Source organism: Barbus barbus (assembly GCF_936440315.1).
Source record: "Barbus barbus genome assembly, chromosome: 39".
NCBI lineage: Eukaryota > Metazoa > Chordata > Actinopteri > Cypriniformes > Cyprinidae > Barbus > Barbus barbus.
Window position 1 is genome coordinate 493,804 of NC_136717.1, and position 23,967 is coordinate 517,770.

General features: G+C 40.1%; 2 protein-coding genes across 2 annotated transcripts; both read left to right on the forward strand.

Annotated features, from left to right (window-relative positions):
* The first annotated feature begins 857 nt into the window (after positions 1–857).
* Positions 858–11,268, forward strand: LOC306858586 (T-complex protein 1 subunit beta-like). Its single transcript, XM_079399179.1, has 16 exons — positions 858–971; positions 2,088–2,162; positions 2,245–2,310; positions 2,381–2,492; positions 4,783–4,859; positions 4,937–5,049; positions 5,339–5,541; positions 7,859–7,959; positions 8,031–8,158; positions 8,249–8,352; positions 9,109–9,228; positions 9,387–9,515; positions 9,584–9,687; positions 10,675–10,774; positions 10,846–10,987; positions 11,081–11,268. The coding sequence occupies exons 1-16, from the start codon at positions 969–971 to the stop codon at positions 11,109–11,111; spliced, it is 1,608 nt and encodes a 535-aa protein (XP_079255305.1). The 5' UTR covers positions 858–968; the 3' UTR covers positions 11,112–11,268.
* A 966-nt stretch (positions 11,269–12,234) lies between these two features.
* LOC306858496 (cathepsin E-like) lies at positions 12,235–23,603 on the forward strand (the record flags this gene model as incomplete). The annotated part of the gene is made up of 14 exons (XM_079399062.1): positions 12,235–12,372; positions 14,632–14,720; positions 15,531–15,714; positions 17,175–17,292; positions 17,418–17,536; positions 17,612–17,808; positions 19,741–19,863; positions 19,934–20,087; positions 20,250–20,348; positions 21,146–21,322; positions 22,661–22,748; positions 22,842–22,976; positions 23,058–23,162; positions 23,545–23,603. The coding sequence occupies 14 exons, from the start codon at positions 12,235–12,237 to the stop codon at positions 23,601–23,603; spliced, it is 1,785 nt and encodes a 594-aa protein (XP_079255188.1).
* Between the last annotated feature and the right edge of the window lie 364 nt (positions 23,604–23,967).

The window sequence follows — 23,967 nt, forward strand, 5'->3', positions numbered from 1 at the left end:
TGCTGCATTGTGGGTAATGTAGTGCAGCAGCAGCAGCTCGACTACAAACACACTCAACATGCCATGCTGTGAAAAACTATAAACTACAACACAGAGCCATTGCACATGATGTTTTCTGCTTTTGTTTTTCAATAAATGGTGCTTCACCTCCAGAAACGGTTGGTCATTAAGCTGAAAGTAAACATGATATGAGCTATGAGGATTGCAACGCTTTCAAACCCGTTTAGAAACCTGGGCACTGGTCTGAAGGAGTTTTTGTTGTTGTTGCAAGAATCACTGATAAAAGCTTGAAATAAAATCAAAACAAGCTCACAAACAGATATTATGTTAATATGTGTGCAGGGTGGCTAATTATCTTATGGTTGGTTAGTTTAGGACCAAATGTTGGTAACTCAGCTTATATTTTCCCAGTAAATTTAAGGTTTATATTTAATGTATTTTTATTTATTTATCACATATATATTTCTAATCTTTTTTAATTATATAAATATGGTAAATATTTTTGTTACATTAAAAATTGTTTGTGTCACAATTATGACAATTAAATTTGGTTTTAATTACAGTTGAGAACCAATCAAGCTAACTAAACTGGCTACTTTATCTGTTAGGTTAATTTGTATTTATTTATTTAATCTTCTCGTTGCTTCTTCAATTTTAAAAAAAGATGTTGCGTAAATAAAAGTCACGGGACACCAAAGTTTAAAGTTCTGCAATACCAAACTAATATCATGGGAGTAGGTTTATTTAGTTATTATTAGATTACTGAAAATAATAATGCATTACTAGTTTAATTTTAAATTAGTTTTTATCGCTCATTCTGATAAACTGCGCAAGCGCACCGCAGAGACTTTTAATTTGAAGAGCGTTCGCGCTGAAGCCCTTTACAGGAAGCAGTTGATCTGTCGCGCTCTTCTCCAGTCCCTTCTTCCGGTCGCGTGCGCGTCTTCTCAACACATCCTGTAATCATCATGGTGAGCAGAGAAGTGTTTAAATCATAATTAATGAGTGATAAACGCGTGTAGCTGTTAATGTTAGTGTGTGTGTGTGTGTGAGTCTGCGGCGAGACTCGAGCTGTATTCCGGCGGAGCGACGCTTTAAGCGCAGCGTGCGTCTGAACAATGAGCCCCGCCGGAATACCTCATCGTGTGTGTGTGTGTGTGTGTGAGAGAGAGAAAGTGAGTGTGTGTGTGTGTGTGTGTGTGAGAGAGAGAAAGTGAGTGTGTGTGAGAGAGAGAGAGTGTGTGTGTGTGTGTGTGTGTGTGAAGCGGTTTCTAGTGTTTTCTGAGGAGGGGGAGTCATTAACTCTGATCATCTACTGCTAATTACTCAAACCTGTGTATTGTGTTCATGCTAATATAATCGAACTATAGGATTGATTGTGTATTATTAGTATAATAGTTGATCATTGCAGGTTTATTCAAGCATCAGTGTCTAGAATTACAAGTAATTTATAAGTGACTTATTTTTTGTTTCCCTAACAATTGTTTAATATATATTTTAGATGATGGTGTAATTATGCATTTTGAAATGATCATTGAAATATTATCTTTGATTTTAAATATTAAGAAATGATGATGATTATAATAACAGCTATTTTGTATAGTACTGTTGTAAAATCTCAATCAAGCGTTCTCATATATTCAAGAGACAAACAATATATGATATTATCAATAAATAAATGCTAAATCTGCGGTTGGTTTGTTACTTCATAATGCTTCTTAATTTCCATAATTATCACTTATTCTTATTATTAATATTTTGTGGTGTGTTCTCAGGACAGGCCAGTAGACAGATTCATAATTAATATTTATTAATATCTCTTAAATAGTACATATGTAATGCATGTTAATAGAATAATAGGTTGTACAAAACAACATTATTAGTAAAATATAAATACAATTAATAAAAATTAGCAATATGAGGGTTTTTTCACAATTTAAGTGTTTCTTTTAAAACACTGAATTATTTTTGAATATCTGTTAATATATATATATTTTTTAAATATACATCTGGTTTACTAGATATATAGATGGATATATGTAATAAAGTATAAAAGCTCAGTTTGCTGATGATTGCTGCTGCTGCAGGCGTCTTTATCGATGGCTCCGGTCAGTATCTTCAGGCACGGTGCAGACGAGGAGAAGGCAGAGACGGCTCGTCTGGTGAGTCCCTGTTCACGCTCGTATTACACAGATCATCCATGACCCCTCAGTCTGACTCTCTCTCTCTCTCTCTGTGTGTCAGTCCTCCTTCATCGGTGCCATCGCTATCGGGGATCTGGTGAAGAGCACTCTGGGGCCCAAGGGCATGGTACGACTCGCTCTCACAGCTCACATACACTCATCACAGTGACCCTGCTCAATGACCTCTGACCCCACAGGACAAGATCCTGATGAGCGGCGGCAGGGACAGCAGCGTGACCGTCACCAACGACGGAGCCACCATCCTGAAGGCCATCGGCATCGACAACCCCGCCGCCAAAGTGCTCGTGGGTCAGTTCCCGTCTCGTCAGGATTCACACACCAGAAGGAAATCTCTTAACTAGCCGGGTTTCCATCCAAAGTTACGAGTTTAACTTGTGCTCACTTCCAATGTCACATAAAACACATGCGAATAAAGCACCGTTTCCGTCTAACGAGTCAGAGAGAACAACGCCATCACTTCCTGATAAACTGGCACTAAATATCAAAACTAGAAGCTACTGAATATAATAATCTTCATAAATGATGACTGACTTGCATCTCAGAGCGAGCAGACGAAACACTATAAATGCTGTCATTGCTTGAAGAACGTTCTAGGAGACCATTATACAGAAATACTTTGCTCAGGGATTTCAGAACGACCAAAACAACATCTGTGCAACGAGACCGATCTGCTGGTTAGTCAGCTTATCCCGTCTCGTAGCGACAAGTCACATGACTTCTTAGATGTGCATGGAGGAATTTATTCAGCAAATGTGTTTCCGTCTCCCATAATTCACATTAACCCTTTTTCACATAAGTCATAAACCACCTCAAGCGAGTGATTGATTTATTTTTTTCCAAAATTTGGCATTTCCATTACTTGTTTCTGATGCGATACTTTAAAATGCGCATAAAAACTGATGTTAATATAGCTATTGTCTCTTTTGGTCAATGTAATGCGTCCTTGATTATTAAGTGTTAGTTCCTTTAAAAAAACACTTCTTGAATGGAAATGTATGATGGTTTCCACAAAAATAATGTGCAGCACAACAGTTTCAGCATTGATGATAATCAGAAATGTTTCTTGAGCAGTAAATCAGTATATTACTGGTGCATCTCAGAAAATTAGAATATGGTGAAAAAGTTACGTTTTTCTTGTAACTTATTTCAAAAAGTGAAACTTTCATATATTTTAGATTCATTGCATGTAAAGTAAAACATTTCAAAAGTTTTTCTGTTTTAATTTTGATTATTAGAGTTTACAGCTGATGAAAGTCAAAAATCAGTATCTCAAAATATTAGAATATTTAGATTTGAGTTTCAGTTAATGACCATCTCTACAGAATAAATTCAGGGTATCTCTTGTTCTCTGAAACCACAATAATGGAGAAGACTGCTGACTTGGCAATGATCCAGAAGATGAACATTGACGTCCTCCACAAAGAGGGTAAGTCACAGAGGGTCATTACTGAAAGCTGTGGCTGTTCACAGAGTGCTGTATCAAAGCATATTAAATGCAAAGTTGACTGGAAGGAAGAAATTGGGTAGGAAAAGGTGCACAAGCAACAGGGATGACCGCAAGCTTGAGAATACTGTCAAGCAAAGCTGATTCAAACACTTGGGAGAGCTTCACAAGGAGTGGACTGAAGCTGGAGTCAGTGCATCAAGAGTCTCCACGCTCAGACGTCTTCAGGAAAAGAGCTACCAAGCCACTTCTGAACCAGAGACAACGCCAGAAGCGTCTTACCTGAGCTGTGGAGAAAAAGAACTGGACTGTTGCTCAGTGCTCCAGAGTCCTCTTTTCAGATGAAAGTAAATTATGCATTTCATTTGGAAATCAAGCAGCTTGGGTTTAGAACTTTTCTGTTTTGCAAATCCTTTTTTTGATTGATCTTAGGAAATATTCTAATATTTAAAGATAGTGATTGTTGACTTTCGTGAGCTGTAAGCTCTAATCAAAATTAAAACAAAAACAACTTTTGAAGAGTTTTACTTTACATGCAATGAATCTAAAATATATGAAAGTTTCACTTTTTGAAATGTTCCAAAAAAAAAAAAAAAAACTTTTTCACCATATTCTAATTTTCTGAGATGCACCTGTAGAATGATTTCTGAAGGACGTGAGACTGACCGGCTGGTCACCAATCCGGGCCGGTCATGTGAGAAATCGTCTGATTCCGATCACTGGGCGGTCGATCGGTGCATCTCTACTTTCTCCTCACAGTCATGACGGTAGACGTAGGATCCACAGCTGGATCAATGAGTATAGAAGCCCTATGATTACAATGACACAAATCTGAAATTATTGTACATTATGGCATTTTTTCATTATTGATTGTATATAGTACAGAGGTCATAATTATTGTGCGTCTGGCAACACGGAGTAGAATGATTTCTGAAGATCATGTGACACTGAAGACTGGAGTAATGATGCTGAAAAATCAGCTGCAGATCACAGAAATACATTACAGTTTAATAGATATTCACAGAGAAAACATCATAGTAATATTACACGTTTTTTGCTGTATTTTTAGTCAAATAAATGCAGCCTGCGTGAGCAGAAGAGACTTGTTTATCAGTTGTTGTTTTTTCTCTGCAGACATGTCTAAGGTGCAGGATGACGAGGTGGGTGACGGGACGACGTCGGTCACAGTGCTGGCGGCGGAGCTGCTGCGGGTACGAGCTCTTTCTCCTCCTCACAGCGTCTGAACGCAGTCCTGAGTGATGTCTAATGAGTGTCTGTTGTGCTGCAGGAAGCAGAGCTGCTGATCGCCAAGAAGATCCATCCTCAGATCATCATTGCCGGCTGGAGGAAGGCCACACAGGCGGCACGCGATGCACTCAGAGAGGCTGCCGTGGATCATGGGTAATGAGCGGAGCTTCTGTGTGTGTGTGTGTGTGTGTGTGTGTGTGTGTGTGTGTGTGTGTGTGTTTGTCTGTCTGTCTTGTCTGTCTGTGTGTGTGCAAGTCTCAGAGCTGAAGGTTAAAGCTGAGAGCGTGTGTGTGTGTGTGTGCGCCTGTATGTGAGTCTGTCTGTCTGTGTGTGTGTGTGTGTGTGTGAGTAAGTGTTTGTTTGTGTGTGCGTGTCTATCTGTGTCTGTGTGTGAGTAAGTCTCAGAGCTGAAGGTTAAAGCTAAGTGTGTGTGTCCCCGCAGGAGCGACGAGCTGAAGTTCCAGCATGATCTGATGAACATCGCGCGCACCACGCTCTCCTCCAAGCTGCTGACGCACCACAAGGATCACTTCTCCAAGCTGGCGGTGGAGGCAGTGCTCAGACTCAGAGGATCTGGCAACCTGGAGGCCATCCATGTCATCAAGAAGCTGGGCGGCAGCCTCACCGACTCCTACCTGGACGAAGGTCTGCACCTCACTCTCTCTCTCACTCACTCACTCACACACTCATATATATATATATATATATATATATATATATATATATATATATACTATATATATATATATATACTATATATGCACTTTCAATGTTTCTATGCACTTTCAATGTTCATTGCACTAGTGTTTATATATCTTAATGTATAGCTTATTCATATCCATTTGTAATTATATTCATAGTTTTTGCTCATAGTGTACATTTACTGCACAATCCATCTGTATAGTATGTTCATATCACCCATCTGTATATCATACTGATAGTATTTAAAAAATGTGTAAATGATGTCCATAGTACTACTGCCTTATCTGTATATTCTGTACATATGTAACTATTGTAGGTACTGTATATCCTGTACCTCTGCTTATTGCACTTCTGGTTAGATGCTAACTGCATTTCGTTGTCCTGTACCTTACATGTGCAATGACAATAAAGTTGAATCTAATCTAATCTAATATATATATACAGGTCCTTTTCAAAAAATTAGCATATTGTGATAAAGTTCATTATTTTCTGTAATGTACTGATAAACATTAGACTTTCATATATTTTAGATTCATTACAACACAACTGAAGTAGTTCAAGCCTTTTATTGTTTTAATATTGATGATTTTGGCATACAGCTCATGAAAACCCAAAATTCCTATCTCAAAAAATTAGCATATCATGAAAAGGTTCTCTAAACGAGCTATTAACCTAATCATCTGAATCAACTAAGTAACTCTAAACACCTGCAAAAGATTCCTGAGGCTTTTAAAAACTCCCAGCCTGGTTCATTACTCAAAACCACAATCATGGGTAAGACTGCCGACCTGACTGCTGTCCAGAAGGCCATCATTGACACCCTCAAGCAAGAGGGTAAGACACAGAAAGACATTTCTGAACGAATAGGCTGTTCCCAGAGTGCTGTATCAAGGCACCTCAGTGGGAAGTCTGTGGGAAGGAAAAAGTGTGGCAGAAAACGCAGCACAACGAGAAGAGGTGACCGGACCCTGAGGAAGATTGTGGAGAAGGACCGATTCCAGACCTTGGGGGACCTGCGGAAGCAGTGGACTGAGTCTGGAGTAGAAACATCCAGAGCCACCGTGTACAGGCGTGTGCAGGAAATGGGCTACAGGTGCCGCATTCCCCAGGTCAAGCCACTTTTGAACCAGAAACAGCGGCAGAAGCGCCTGACCTGGGCTACAGAGAAGCAGCACTGGACTGTTGCTCAGTGGTCCAAAGTACTTTTTTCGGATGAAAGCAAATTTTGCATGTCATTCGGAAATCAAGGTGCCAGAGTCTGGAGGAAGACTGGGGAGAGGGAAATGCCAAAATGCCTGAAGTCCAGTGTCAAGTACCCACAGTCAGTGATGCTGGTGTTGGTCCACTGTGTTTTATCAAGGGCAGGGTCAATGCAGCTAGCTATCAGGAGATTTTGGAGCACTTCATGCTTCCATCTGCTGAAAAGCTTTATGGAGATGAAGATTTCATTTTTCAGCACGACCTGGCACCTGCTCACAGTGCCAAAACCACTGGTAAATGGTTTACTGACCATGGTATTACTGTGCTCAATTGGCCTGCCAACTCTCCTGACCTGAACCCCATAGAGAATCTGTGGGATATTGTGAAGAGAAAGTTGAGAGACGCAAGACCCAACACTCTGGATGAGCTTAAGGCCGCTATCGAAGCATCCTGGGCCTCCATAACACCTCAGCAGTGCCACAGGCTGATTGCCTCCATGCCACGCCGCATTGAAGCAGTCATTTCTGCAAAAGGATTCCCGACCAAGTATTGAGTGCATAACTGAACATAATTATTTGAAGGTTGACTTTTTTTGTATTAAAAACACATTTCTTTTATTGGTCGGATGAAATATGCTAATTTTTTGAGATAGGAATTTTGGGTTTTCATGAGCTGTATGCCAAAATCATCAATATTAAAACAATAAAAGGCTTGAACTACTTCAGTTGTGTTGTAATGAAACTAAAATATATGAAAGTCTAATGTTTATCAGTACATTACAGAAAATAATGAACTTTATCACAACATGCTAATTTTTTGAAAAGGACTTGTGTATATATATATTATACTAATGATCTTATTGTTGTTTGTGTTATTGCATTATATCAAATAATAATTTTTCATAATAATGTTTCTGAAGCATCAGAAGCTGGTACTTAGAAGACGAGTGTGTGTTTTGTCAGATAGATCAGTGATTGGTTAACAGTGTGTTGATGAGTCAATCAGGGATGTTAGCGAGCTAGCGCACACTAATGTTAGCGGCTCTTCATGCTCCTCGCAGGCTTCCTGCTGGACAAGAGGATCGGTGTGAACCAGCCCAAGAGGATCGAGAACGCCAACATCCTGATCGCCAACACCGGCATGGACACGGACAAGATCAAGGTACGCCGGTCTCTGAGCGAGTGCAGGTGGGACTAGCGGCAGTAGTGTAACGCTAGCGTGTGTGTCCGCAGATCTTTGGCTCCAGAGTGCGCGTGGACTCTACCGCTAAAGTAGCTGAGATCGAGACGGCCGAGAAAGAGAAGATGAAGGAGAAGGTGGAGCGCATCCTCAAGCACGGCATCAACTGCTTCATCAACAGGTGCGCTCGGGTCACGTGATGCGTGGGGGGGGGGTCATGTGATGCATGCGTGAGCGGTCATGTGACACGTGTTGATCTGTTCCTCCTCAGGCAGCTGATCTATAACTACCCTGAGCAGATGTTTGCGGCCGCCGGCGTGATGGCCATCGAACACGCTGATTTCGTGGGAGTCGAGCGCTTGGCTCTCGTCACAGGTACACTGAGAACTGTATCCCAGCATGCACTGCTGTGTGGGACTCATTCTGGGCTCCACATTAAACCTTGGCATCTGCATTGTCATTCAAACTTGTCCAAAATGTGATTAATTTGTGTAAATGTAGTATATTGTGAAGCAGTATTCTCATCAGTGATTTGAGTGCTAGCTGACAGAGCAGAGTATTTGTGATGTCTGCCTATATAAAGGGCAATCTTACCTAACATTATTAAAGGTTAGCATCATTGTTCATATCAAATTCTTAAATGTTATGTTAATATAATATGACATTATAGGGCTGCTCCCAATCAAATTAAATCACTTCATTTGTATTTAAGTTAATTTACACAGGAGCTGAGATGTAGCATTAATGCATTCAAACTGCAAAATTACAACAGCATAAATAATCTTATGAGCTTATTGTTTTACATCAGTGTAATATGAAATGTTGGGAAAAAATGCAATGATGTGCTACTCTTAAATATGAAAGTAAGCCTCCAGTAGGTGGCAGCTAGTCTTAATGAGTGAGTCGTTCATTCACATGATTCGTTCAGACGGCTGATTCGTTCAAAAGTGAAGCAAGTGCCTGTGTTTATGAATGGGTTATTGAATAATTGACTCGCTCGTTTGATTCAGAAACGCTGGATCATTCAGTCAGGAACCCTGCGCGACTGTTCTGCTGTGATCTTTGTTTGGAAATATTTGTGTTTAAACGCAGTCAAATATTGACACTATTGTGCTGGTTTGTGTCGCTCAGGCGGTGAGATCACCTCCACCTTTGACCACCCTGAACTGGTGAAGATTGGCCACTGTAAGCTGATCGAGGAGGTCATGATCGGAGAGGACAACCTCATACACTTCTCTGGAGTGGACATGGGTAAGTGCTGGCCGTTTTTGTTTTTTTAATGCTCCTGGTTTGCTGTGATTGTTTGTAGAGCTGCTCAATTTGGTCAAAAAGGCTGTGGTGTATATATCAGCGTAGCTGTATAATAACAGTGATGGTGATGATGATGATGAGTGTGTTTGTGTGCGCAGGTGAGGCGTGCACCATCGTCCTGCGCGGGGCGACGCAGCAGATCCTGGACGAGGCCGAGCGCTCGCTGCATGATGCTCTGTGTGTGCTGGCGCAGACCATCAAAGAGACCCGCACAGTGTTCGGAGGAGGTGAGTACACCAGTGTGTGTCCTGAGTGTGTGCTGAGACTCTCACTCACACCTCTGTCTGTGCTCCAGGCTGCTCCGAGATGCTGATGGCCAAAGCTGTGTCAGATCTGGCCATCCGCACGCCAGGAAAAGAGGCCGTGGCCATGGAGTCCTTCGCTAAAGCCCTGATGATGGTACGTCACACACCGCCATCAGTCCACTGGCATATCAGCAGCACAGCGTGTACATTAAAGGACATTTCACTCCCCTAAATTGATTTCCAAGGGCATTTTTGGTTCTATGTAATTACAGTGTAAATGCCTATAAGGTGATGTATACATTTACTATTTCATCACTGCAAAAAATGCTTTTCTTAGATTTTTCCAGCCGAAATATCTCAATTCCTAAATCAAGGTGGATTGTCTAGATCAGTAAAAATGACTGTCTTGTTTTCAATGGGGTGAGCAAAATAATCATGTTTTCTGTTTGAAATAAGATTATCTTGCTTACCCCATTGGCAGATTATTTAGCTTGTTTCAAGCAAAAACTCACATCATTTTGACACATTTTTTCATTCATGAACGATGCAAGTGATGCCTTAATTAGGAATGTGCCATTGACTTGTTCACTCAACCCATTTGTTCTAAGTGTGTGTTTAATCAGGAACAAAACTCCACAGTGTTGCTCAGTTCTGCTTTGTTTGCAGCTACTTTCATTGAAAAAGAGCAAACACTTAGTCTTCTTGTCAGTTTTAAGTCATTTAATGACATTAATTTTATACAACAGTTAAACAATATCACATTTGTGATTGTGCTGTTATTTAAAAAAAAGAAGCCACTTAAGGTTATGCAACATGGTGTAGATGCAAGACGATAAACATCTCATACAGGGATTTTTGGCAAATTTCAGCACTGGGCAGGAACTTCTGTCCGCAATGATGTCACACACAGAGACCTCGGCTTGGAACTATACTCAAATTGCTATTTTGGAAATGATAACGCATTAAATTACTCCGTTACTAAGTTATGCGTGACTGCCCAACGCTGGTTTTGAGTGAATACGGTGTGATGAAAGTGTTCAGTAATGTTGCGCAGGTCTCATTTTCGGTCCTGTAATTACTCAAACTGAGCGCATGATGCTCATATAGTGCAAAGACTCAAGCAGGGCTGTTTGTGTTGCAGCTGCCCACCATCATCGCTGATAACGCGGGGTACGACAGCGCAGAGCTGGTGTCTCAGCTGAGAGCCGCTCACCAGGACAACAAGAGCACCTTCGGCCTGGGTAAGACACGCACGCACACACATCAGCCCTGAGTGAGTCTGTGCTCTGACCTCTGACCCCTGTGCTCTCAGACATGACCCAGGGCACGGTGGGAGACATGGTGGCTCTGGGCGTCACCGAGAGCTTCCAGGTGAAGAGGCAGGTGCTGCTGAGCGCGGCCGAGGCTGCTGAGATGATCCTGCGCGTCGACAACATCATCAAAGCCGCTCCCAGGTCACACTTCTCTGCTCATAGTGTTGTTTCACCAGTCTTCTCTGTGACGCTGTTGCGTGTTTTTAACGTGTGTGTGTTTGTTGTGTGTTTCAGGAAGCGTGTGCCAGATCATCACCCCTGCTGAACACCCCTAGCAGCAGTCGGTGTATTTATTAACAGGAAGTTGATGCTCTTTGTTTCATAGTTATGTGTACGCACTTCCCTAGCGTCAGTTGTGTCTGTATGTTACTGCTCTACATGACCTTTGACCTTTGTTTACTCAATAAAACATCATGACTGACTGTTGAGTGTTTCTCTAGAGTAGTTGTGTGTGATGTGACAGATTGGACCAGTTAGATGGTGACGTCAGTTTTACTTCCTGTTTCAATTAGTAATGTTTTTTTTGTTAAAGCCTGAAAAAAAAAAAACATTTGCCAAGAATAATAAGCTTAATTCAAGAGGAAAACAATTCTAACTTCATTGGCAGATATGTTTTTATTGTTGATTCTTGTTTTAGACTCAGATTTGATATTCTGTCGTTTTACTTCACATTTACAACACGTTCAGTTCCTGTTGGTCTGAGTCTTCCACAAATTACTGCATTTAAAAAGGTCTTGCTTTATAGTCCTGGCATATTAAAATGTAACGTACTTAAAAAAAAAATCCACTTGTTTTCCAGGAGAAAACCTGGTTCTTATTTCTATATATATTCACTTGAAATGCAAAATGAGGATGTGAAGTCTTGTTTTCTGAGAAACTCACATTCCTGTCATGGGGTAGGAAAACTCATTTTTCAAGTTGATTTTGATTAATTAAAGACTTCTCATGTCCTGTTAGTTCTCAATGCATCTTGGTTTAGATATTTTCCCAGGATGCAAGGTAAAAACACTGAAGAACATTGCTTTTCTGCTGTGAGACCAGAAGGCACAGTAAAAATGATTTCCATATTCATTCCAGTTTATATTTTTTTATAAAATGAATGTAGATGTGTTGGAAGTTTTCACAAATCTGAAGTGTTTCTAATGCAATGTGTGTCCTCGCTAGTCTCTTAAATGTAGAGAACATTCTGGCATATTGTGTTCCCTTCAATTAATTCCTTACATTTTCCAAGACCCTTTTAGGACCGGGTAAAGAAGAAGTGTATTTGTCTTTCTGAAATCAGCAGCTTTGTTCAGAGAAACGCTTCACTTGTGCACACGTGGCGTAAGATCTCATTTCTTCATCTCGTTTGTTTGCTGAATGTTAAATCAACACATGCCTGGGTCAAAATGACCCGAAAGCTTTCTGATTTCACGTTTAATCGTGTCACTGTTGACTGGACCAGCGAGTGTTTCAGATTGTTTGGGCAGCATGAGGACGGGTCTGATCCTGCTGGCATGTGTGGGCTTCGCTCAGAGTCTGCTGAGGTAAGGACACGCTTCATCTTTATCAACTTGGCTGACTTTACCACACTTATTACACAAATGCCCATGACATACTGATTTGTGTGCATAGCTTTTTATTGTGAGAAGAAAGTCACTTGAAACTGCAGTTTAAACAAAATTCCGTTTTTATGTTTAATTTAATGTGTTTCTTGCCATTTCTTTGTTATGGACTTAAATTTACTGCTGATTCCTGAGTGAAAATTTTCCACACCATTTTTAGTATTTTTCAATGTGCAATAAAGGACAAGCAGCACTTATACAGTTTAAAGTCATGAGACACAAGTATTATACCACACAGACTGCAGAAAATCATCCTGAATATCTTGTTTTCTAGGATAAACATTCTTAAATCAATATAAAATGACTTGAGGCAACATTACTTGAGATATAAAGAGAATAATTTGTGTACAATTTAAGATGTATCAAACGGAGTCAGAACAATGAACTTAATTCAGAGAGAACTTTATTATTTTTGTGACACTGCTGGCATACACAGTTGTGCTGATAAGTTTACATACCCCTTGCAGAATGTGCAAAATGTTAATAATTGAAACAAAATGCCATGTTTTATTTAGTACTCTCCTGAATAAGCTATTTGACATAACAGATGTTTACATATACTCATATGCATGGAGGTGATGAGTCTGTGGCACTGCTGAGGTGGTGTGGAAGCCCAGGTTGCTTTGATAGCAGTCTTCAGGTCATCTGTTGGGTCTGGTGTCTCTCATCTTCCTCTTGACAATACCTCAGAGATTCTTTATGGGGTTCAGGTCAGGCAATGAATCTAAAATATATGACTTACCAGAAAAAAATTAACTTTTTCACCACTTTCTAATTTGAGATGCACCTGTACATAATAAATAATATTTTGGCATTCAAATACATCACGAATACGGAAACATTTGATTTTGTGTCGACTGAGAGACCCAACGCTGGTTTCAGTTTCACTTTAGCCTAAATGAATTCGTTCTGGCTTGTCTATAGCTTCTTATGTAATTCTTGTTCTTTTCTAAATCCTGTTAATTGAAAGCATTTGTTGTGGAGTGAGGAGAACTAAAATAGCCTAGCTATGTGTACAGTGTTTATCATAATGTTTGTAAACATTTCACGTCGGCATTAGGCCTATTTCTGAATGAAATAATAAAATGCGACTTTCTCTCTCTAAAAAACAAAAATTTTTATACGCACAGCATATTTTAACCATGCAGCAAACCTTTTTAAATATTTTGATAAATTACTGAAAAAAAATGAACATCCCTGAGATGAAGGGGAAAAAAAGAAGAAAGAAAATCAGTCAAACATATCGGCCAAAAAAGCGTCATCATATATCGGCCATCGGCTGCCCTGATTCTAAATATCGGCATCGGCCAGAGATAAACCCATATCAGTCGACCTCTATATATATATATATATTAGGGACGTAACGATATCAAAATCTCACAATACAATAATATTGCGATATGAAATTCACAATGCAATATTTGTTTTAAAAATTACATTTTGTACATTTTAAAGTGAAATTATTGTATCTAATGCACTTTGAGAGTTCAGAATTAAGAGCTCCAAGCCATGTTCTTAACTGAGAAGACATTTTTCAGTCTATTTTTTAACTTAAGAAAAAAGTTACAAATATTAAAAATAAAAAAAGCCCCATACTTGGTGCACAGGACCTCAGGGTGAACTACAGCTGCTTCAGGGCCCTGGCACCTTGGAGGGATTCACAATTGTACAAATTGGGAGTAGATCTAGGACTGGTTTACTGGAGAAAAGTGTTCATAATGGATGCCTCCATTGTCGATTGGGGTGCACAGTGAAACATCAGGCCAGCATTCAGCAGCTGATGGGATCCGAAGTTCTGCTGGCATATTAACTATCTAGAGATGATGGCAGTGCACCTGGTGCTTAAAGACCTTCGAGATCACCACGCTTTTGTCTGGTTTGACAACATGACAGTGGCTACATATTTAAACCACCAAGGAGGCCTGAGATTGCACCCTCTAAACAGACTGGCCAGACTCCGCCTCTTGTGGGCATAGGGCAACCTCCGATCACTGAGTGCATGTGCCGAGTAGCCTGAACCAGGGTGTGAACATGCTGTCCCAGAGTGGTATGTCTCCAGGGGAATGGAGACATCACCTCTAGATAGTTCAGATGATCTGGAGTGACTTCAGATGAGCAGTAGTGGACCACATTGCCTCAAAGGAGAATGCTCATTATCTGATATCTCTCTACTTGGAGAAGGATGTGCTGACCCACAAATGGGTTAAAGTGCTCCTGTATGCCTTTCCTCCAGTGACCCTGCTCCCACAGAGCCAGTCATGGTTCCCCAGGTTAGAGCATCTGCTGAAAGCAGTGCCCGGGCCTATTCCACTGTGGAGGGATCTCCTCTTCTAAACAGGTGGCTCAGTCTGGCAAACCCAGAGAATGGCCTCCTTCTGGGCTTGCTTAAGCAGGGTGTTTATTAGTGACATCTGTGCAGCAGTTAGCTGGTCATCACCCTCCACATTTGCCAGATTCTATAACCTGGATGTTCCTGTCTGCTTGAGGGATGGACTATGGTGCAACGAATTCCCCCAAAGTCTGTGACCTTTTTAGCTTCTGTTGGCATTGTCCCAGAACATATCTAAGCTGTTTCCTTTGCAGGTTGCCACCCTGCTTATGTTTTTCTTACACCAAACCCTATCACAAGTAATAGCACTGTCAGTTCACCTCCTCATTAAGGTTCTCGGTTCGGGACTCCCATCCCTGGGCCAGGCTCACTTTGCCTGTTACCTTGGACAGTCCTATGCTTATAACACATTATTGTTACACAGACACAATTAAACTAGGCTTCAGTATTTTCAGAGAAAGGAATTTAGCCATAGCATCAGCTAATATGAGGCAATGTCTGGTTCCCGTCTATCTCAGGCACTAAGGTTAGTAACCGAAGCATTTATTTTGAGATAAAACGTGCCTGACCACACTATCCTGCTTAATAAGGAAATATTAAAACAAAATGTACAATAAATCAATATTTAAAAACCTTAGATTCAAGAAAGATAGGTAATTAAACATTGTTCTGAGATGATCAATATAACGCATCTCTAATCTCCGTGAGAATATACATATAGGTTATTAGAATAACGTTTCTCCTGTTTCAGGGTACCATTAAGTCGTTTTCCCTCAGTTCGTAGTCAACTTCGAGCCGCTAACCAGCTGGATGAGTTCCTGCGTGAGCACCAACCAGATGTGTTCTCCCGGCGTTATGCCCAGTGTTTCCCAGCCACACAACACTACCTTCGTATGGGTGGCAGATCCACAGAGAGACTCTACAACTTCATGGACGTGAGCCATTCTTTGTGTTGATCTACTGTTACACACTCCTTGTATGGTCTACACCTACTGTGAGGGTCATTCTCTCAAACAGCTGCCTTACTCCATTCCATCAGATAAAACTTTATTTTAAGGTGTGCTTGTAACAGTGTAATTATACATTTAAGTACTGAGTAATATTAACCAATACATGTACTTACTATATGGTTGGGATAAGGGTTTGGCTTAGGGTTACTTGTATGTAATTATGTATAATTTATTGTTATTAGAATAGTAAGTAAATGTAACATGTAACAAGGACAACTTCAAATAAAGTGTAACCAAATGTTTTTAATTATATAATTATGCCATAAAGGGGTCATATGACGTTGTTAAAAAGACTTTGAAAAAAGAATATTGTTTTGTGTATTTGGTGTAATGCAATGTGTTTGTGGTTTAAGGTTAAAAAAATATATATTTTCCACATACCGTACATTATTGTTGCTCCTCTATGCTCCGCCTTTCTGAAACGCGCCAATTTTTACAAAGCTCGTCGTTCTGAGAAGCGAGGAATGCTCTGATTGGCCAGCTATCCAGTGTGTTGTGATTGGCCGAATACCTCAAGCGTGAGACGGAAATGTTACGCCCCTTTCCGTATTGTGATGCCGTGTCCTGGCACGACGAGACTAAAACAATAAAACCCATTATAAACCAGGCAATTGTAGCATCCAGTGAGGACATAATTACTGATTATAATGACTTTTACCGTCTTTTTAGTAAAACCTTACCATGTGTGTGTTTGTGATCGGAGAAACGGCAAACAACAAGAGCTACTCTACACTGCTCAAAACTTGCGTTTGAATAGTAAGTAGCAAATTAAGCAAACGTACTTACAGGCTGTGAGTCAGAAGCATCAGGCTGTTCTTGCACAGCTGGAATTGCTCCACTTTATAGAAACAGGCTTTGTGCAGCCAGCATTGTAGGCTACTCCTCCAGCTTCAGGAAACAGTCCTCTGTAAAATGCGCTGCACACACTCTAATATTTGGGTTGAACTGTTCTGGAACAGTGTTGTAAATACAGCTTAACCACTGATTTCTAGTTGTGTGCTCTTTTGGAAGCCCAAACAAAGTAGTTTCTCTTTCACAACGAAACACAGCGTCTCCAGGACATGACGCCGGCGGCAGCAACAGCACTACAGCCAGAATAATAGCTCCACCTTCTTTCATTGCGTATACATTTGGGCGGTGTTTTGTAAATCGCATCATATGACCCTTTTAAGAACGGTAACAGGATTGACTGCTTTACGGTTTAATAATGCAGCACAAAGTCATGAAAGATGCTGCATGGAAAGGTAATTTAATGCTTTCTACAAATATCTTCATTATAATTATCAGTTGTTTAGGGTTAGTGTTTGGAAAACATGACACATCATTACATTAAGGTTAAGAATGAAACAGACATTAAAAGTAGCATGTTGTTGTGTGTTGTACAGGCACAGTTTTTTGGTCAGATCAGTCTGGGCAAACCAGAGCAGAATTTCACAGTGGTGTTTGATACAGGCTCCACTGATCTCTGGGTCCCATCATCTTACTGCGTGAGCCAAGCATGCGGTAACTAACACACATTCATCAACTGTCCTTACATGTATTTACACACATTGAAAAGTGTGTGTCTGTATGAATTGACCTGGTTATTGTTTGTGCTGTTGGGTCATGGTGTTCCTCTCTTGGCACAGCGATGCACCACAAGTTCAAGGCCTTTGAATCGAGCACGTATGTGCCTGACGGACGAGTTTTTGGCATCCATTATGGCTCGGGTCACCTACTGGGAGTGATGGCCAGAGAAGAATTAAAGGTATTTGATCACTATGAGCCATCATATTTATGCTATAATATAAAAACATTTTTGTGTGTGTTTGTCTGGGATCAGGTGGGCTCTGTGACGGTTCAGAGTCAGGTGTTTGGAGAGGCTGTATATGAGCCTGGTTTTGCCTTTGTGCTGGCTAAGTTTGATGGGATTCTGGGTCTGGGTTTCCCTCAGCTGGCAGAGGAGCTGGGCTCTCCTGTGTTTGACAGTATGATAGCGCAGGGCTTGCTGGATGAACCCGTCTTCTCCTTCTATCTCAAGTAAGAAACTACAACTACATCACATACAGATTTAGGCTGATGATACACAGGGCAACCTTTTTTGAGCAATGTTTTTTTTGGCACTTTCCCATTGAGAATGGCTGTCTGGATACTTTAGATCAGTTGTGGGCCCTGTGTCTCACCTGGTTGCCTGCTGACGGCAATATTGCTCAAAAAGTTGCCCAGTGTATCATCAGCCTAATTACACGTTGAAACTAGCAACAATTATACAAGTTATCACGCCATCTGACTGTAATGCTGGGGGCACAGAGAATATAAAATTCTGTATGAGAATGTCTTAGTTTGTATTTTCTCTGAGTAGGGAACAAGATGTTGTATCTGTCGCTGGTGCTAAGAGAACACCTTTGTGGATTGTCTGAAGCCCATATAAACACACACCAGTTCATTGGATGATGGCTTCAAAACACATCATAATTGGTGCCAAACTACATATAAACACTCCTAAATAAACAGAAATAACCTGGGAAATCAGGAGCCAAATTATAGGACCTAAGAAAAGTATATGGAGAGATCCAGCCTGCAGCCATGAAAATGTCTTTCAAGGATGCACCAAAGCTTGAGAGGAGGCAATGGTTCTTGTTTAATGAGCCCAAATGCTAGAGGTGAAGTCAAACCTTATAAGTAGATTAAACTGTATTCTTGAGCCAATGAGACATCCTATGCTTAGTGGCAGATACACCTCTGCTAAGGCCACTAAAGCACACAAACAGCAGTTCAGATTTACACCACTGGGTAGTGCGGTCACTGTAACTTTGTTAAACTTGAACTGGACGATGTTTATGCAACCTCGCAGTTTACTTTGAATCCTCCAGATGGGTGTACAAGTGCCCCACTGGCCAAAACATTGGGGCACTGAATGGCTGGAGGGAGAAGAGGAAACCATAGAGAGTATTAGACTGTTTTTCTCAAAGCAAACAGACTCCCTTCTGCTCTGCTGAACCTCCTATATCTGGTCCAAAATATAAGGATCCATCCTCTGGGTCTCAACCTATGTCTCGAAAGCAGATCCACAACCCAGAATAACTGAATTCATAAAAAATGACCCCGTTCAAAAGTTTGCATACCCTTGAATCTTAATAATCTGTGTTGTTTCCTGGATGATCTACGACTGTCTTTCTGTTTTGTGATAGTTGTTCATGAGTCCCTCGTTGGTCCAGAGCAGTTCAACTGCCTGCTCTTCTTCAGAAAAATGCTCCTGCTCCTGCACATTCTTTGGTTTTCCAGCATCTTTGAACCCTTTCCAACATTGACTGTATGATTTTGAGATCCATATTTTCACACTGAGGGCAACTGAGGAACTCATACACAGCTATTACAAAAGGTGGAGACATTTACGGATGCTCAAGAAGGCCACGCAAAGCATTAAGAGCCAGAGGGTGTAAACTTTTGAACAGGATAACTGATACAGATACAGATTTAATTGAGTTCTTTCATGGTTACAGATTTAATTGAGTTCTTTCATGGTTTCAGCTCTCTGCCTTGCAAACAACTCCTATTTAATGTGATTAACATATAAAAGATCATCATAATGTAAGCTGTTCTGAATTTCCAAAAACCTGCAGTACTACAATAAAAAAAGTGTACACGTCTATTCAGACCCTGAGATGACGCTAAGCACTTTTCCAAGTCAAAGACAGTTTTTACAAATATGAGTGTTGGTGTGGATTTAACACTTTATAAATGAGGCCCCTGGTATATGGAGGCGTTCGAGTTCATTTTCTGAGCTATGACACTGACCACCAGTGAGGATAGCGTGGTTTGAGGATAACTTTTATATTTCATCTTAGTACTTTTATTTGTGACAGACAAACCTCAATCTTGAAGAAGGAAAATTAATGTTAATTTTTCTCTTTAACATTTTACTCCGGTTGTGATGCTGATCTTCACTGAATGTCCTCATAACTATTACAGGAACAATGTTTCTGGCTTTGGAGGGGAGCTGCTGTTTGGAGGTGTGGATGAAACCCGGTTTGTTTCTCCCATCAACTGGGTTCCAGTCTCTCAGAAGGGCTACTGGCAGATCAGATTAGATGCGTGAGTGAGTTCACTTCCATTTAACACTCATTTGACAGACAGATGAGTGTGTTGTGTTTGCTGTGTCTAGTGTGAAGGTTCAGGGAGCTCTGAGTTTCTGCTATCGTAGTACTCCAGGCTGTCAAGCTATACTGGACACAGGAACTTCTCTCATCGGCGGCCCAGCCAGAGACGTCCTGCTCCTCCAGCAGTTTATTGGAGCGACACCCACCGCTGTTGGACAGGTGATTGAGACCCTGTTTTATTATGTAACAGCCAATACTTTAATACATAGTTATCAGTAGCTGCAAAATGCATTATGGATTGACCTCTAGAGATCAGCCTTCTGATTAATCAAAGAGAAGAGACACTACAACCTCAGCTGTATGTTTGCTTGTGGGTTTCAGTATCTTGTAGACTGTGTCAGGATCAGCAGTCTTCCCATTGTGACCTTCCTGATCAATAATGTGGAGTATTCTCTCACTGGAGAACAATATATCCGGAGGGTGAGAACAACACAATAACAGATTGATTGAGCCTGCTGCAGGACATTTTATGCTTTGGAGTAATGAAACATTGTATTTTTTTCTCACTAATCTATAGCGGCCCAAAGAACAATTCATAGGAAAGTTATTGAATCTGGTGCACAGATAAAAGAACATTTACCACAGCATATTTGGAGTCTCTGTCTCAATCCCTCTAGCGCCACCAACAGCTCAAACTTAAAGCCTGGAAATATTCCAAATATTGTCCTGATTCCTGAGCTAATGCACTCTGTGACATCATACATTTTGTCCACATCATTTGGAATTTTCTGAAAAAATGTACTACATCAAATTTCAAAACATTAGCAAAAAAATGCAATTTAAGTTAAACTGACAAATCTTGAACAATGTGTGGACAAATGTGCCAAAATGAATGTGAGGGTATACGACTTTGCAGCACTTCATGCATTCAGGTCAAGCTTGGTGTGTGTTATGACAACCATGACCTGAGGATACCTGAACAGTTTCAGCACCATCTACTGGTCACACGATATTAAAAAAGTGCATATTTTTGCTCATAACTTATAACATTTCTCAAAAATCACTCTCTTGTGATTCGTTGGATGCAGAGTTGCTAATAGCGTTTACTAACTTTACTGCTTTATATTCTGTCTACAAAATGCAATCATATAACATGTTCCCAGCTCGACGGTTGCGTCTCTGCTGTAATTTCTGCTCGCAGCTTTGTTTCTCAGATAGAATTGCTGCTGTCTTACTCAATTTCTACAGTCTGATGATCCCTATGGTTTGCTCTGTAGGAGGTGCTGAACAATAAGGAGATCTGCTTCAGTGGCTTTCAGTCCATAGACATCCCGTTTCCAGCTGGACCCGTCTGGATTCTAGGAGATGTTTTCCTCTCTCAGTTTTACAGCATCTATGACAGAGGTCATGATCGAGTGGGATTGGCTCATCTGTCAGGAAGGTCACAGATCTCTGTATAGATCACATCTCATCTCTGAATGTGCTGCTGGATGCAGAAGAACCTAATGAGTGTTTGACATCCTCTATTAAAGCATTACACTTCATCATTTACTGTCTTGGCTCTGTTCAGTCTGATAATAATTTGTGTTCATTACAGCACTGAGATGGTCTTATGTGACTGAGCTCAGATGACAGATAGAGACAGTATTCTCCACAATACTTACAGGCCACAATAATTACAGGCCGATCTTGAATCTCCCTTTTCTGTCAAAGATACTAGAAAAGGTAGTATTATCACAACTATGTTCCTTCTTAAAGAAAAAAGGTACACAGCAAATTTCTGGAGTTGAAAAAATAGGAGTTAGGCAAAAAAGTGTGAAAGAGTTAGATTTTTGGAGTTTATTTTTTAACTCTGAATACAGTTTGTGTTATGGGATACTCCCTGGCTGTGTTGTATTTTGGAGTTCATTCATTGGTGTTCTGGTGCGCGTTTCAACACTACATCTGGAGTTAAATGTTGAGAAAGTGCGCCAATTGATGACACGACCCTGGTTCAGCAGCACGAGGGACTGAGTTATGTACTTCGTCGTGAGGTAGGTAAAAACGTATTTATATGCATATATATTTATGTAAACAATTTCAAAATGTTCGGTATTTTCTGATAGAAACGCGTTTTGTCGTAGCCGTTACGTTATGTTCTGTGTAATGTCAATGACTATGGCGAACTTAAGTTAACTCCATTTTTCCGAACATATGGCTGTTTTGCGCGGTTTTTTTCCCCGTTTTTTTTTTATTTTTTTTTAATTTAATTTAATTTTTTGTTGTTGTTGATATGAACGAGCTAAAATTAGCTAACCGTCTTTCCGTTCACCGTGTTTCTGAAAATGTGTGTTTTGCCATCAAACTGAAGAGGTGATTCAGCTCAAGAAACCTTCTGTTCAGCTTCCATTTAACGTTGAAATGCCGACGAGGTAATATCTTTTTTCCAGCAAGCCTTATGTCTTATGTCGGTGCCTAATGTTTGACAGACGTGGCTACTAAACTGCAGTGTCTAACTAACCTGGTTAATTAGATACATTTTGATCCGTGAACGTGCAACATTAGGCCTGTAATGTTTTGAATTGTAACGGCTATAAATACGTCTTCGTCGTTACCCATGAGAGTGCGTGGTTTTCAGCTCACACAGACACACACACACACACACACACACACGTACGTATATATATATATATATATATATATATATATATATATGTATGTGTATATACACGCACATTTTGCATTATATTGCATTCTCAATCACACTAGCATTAGTTGTTATCTGAAATTATATGTTTTCTCTTTAATTTCAGGTCACAATGTTGATAAAAGCGCAACGTGGGGGGAAGAAGAAGTATATAAAACTGGAAGAAGTTTGTTTCTCAGATTTTCTCAGTGCTGGTGAGTTATGTATTTAGTATTTAGTTAATAAAGTGTAAGTAACAGTAATTTTGTAATTTATTTTGTAAATAACATGTTGGTATTATGGTGTAGTCCATCAGAAGTTTCTGATACCAGAGAATACAACTTTAAAAGTCACAGATGACCAGGGCATAGAGGTGGATGAAGATGTCTTTACTGAACTTGCAACAACCAAAGAAATGTGTTTTATCATCCACACTGATGATGGTAGGGCATTAAAAGAATGTTTGTTTTATTTTATAGATATTTTGAAAGTTTGTGTCTTGACTCAAACTGTGTGCATTTCAGAACTTCCATTTGCTGACACATCCAAAAACTCTGCAGACTTCTCAGACCTGACAGAGTTTGGTGCCTCTTCAAATCAGACAGAATATGTCACTCTCACTACTTGTGGTAAGCAGAGTTATATGTTATGTGATTATTTTGTATGACCCTGAAAATATCCCCCCTTCTACATAAGATAGTTCAGCTCTTTGATTAGCCTATATGCCTTGTAGCAAGGGGTTGTTGAAGTGCCCTCCTCCCCAAGTCTGACAGATACATTGTCTGTCTCAAGCAGTTTAATCAGCAGTGATTCTGGATCTCGAATGATTCATCCTTTAATGGACAGTGTCCATGCAAGAAATGTAATTTGTTTTTAACTTCCATACAAATAGATCTTATGCTGTAGACATACTGTTGGAAAATAAATGCATTTTGAAAGTATTCAATGGAATGTATGGTTATTAGATTAAGATTAATGTTTTTGTTCTAAATAATGTTTTCTTTGTTTTAGAATGTCAAGCAAATTCTAACTTCAAAGCCAGCAGGGATGACTGTGATCAAAGAGTATGAAGACACTAGGAGTTTGAAAGATTCCACAAGGCGGTTAATGGTGAACATAATTGTAGCTCACATGCATGAAAAAGAAGGGTATGAAGCTTCAAGAAGACATGACTTTATCCTTTTTTTAAATCAGATAAGAATCTTAAGGCAAATGTTTTCATCTGTGCAGGAGAGCTGTTAGTAAAGCAACAAAGGAGTTCCATGCCCTTGGGATTGTGTCCCTGTTCCCGTCTTTGAAAGACCCATACTCTAAAAAAGGATATGTAAGTTTGTCTACGGAACCATAAACATCTTATATGCTCTTGAGCCACTGCAATTGTATTATTTTGTTTAACACAAGATACTGCTTCCTCCCAGGAACATTTCTATGACA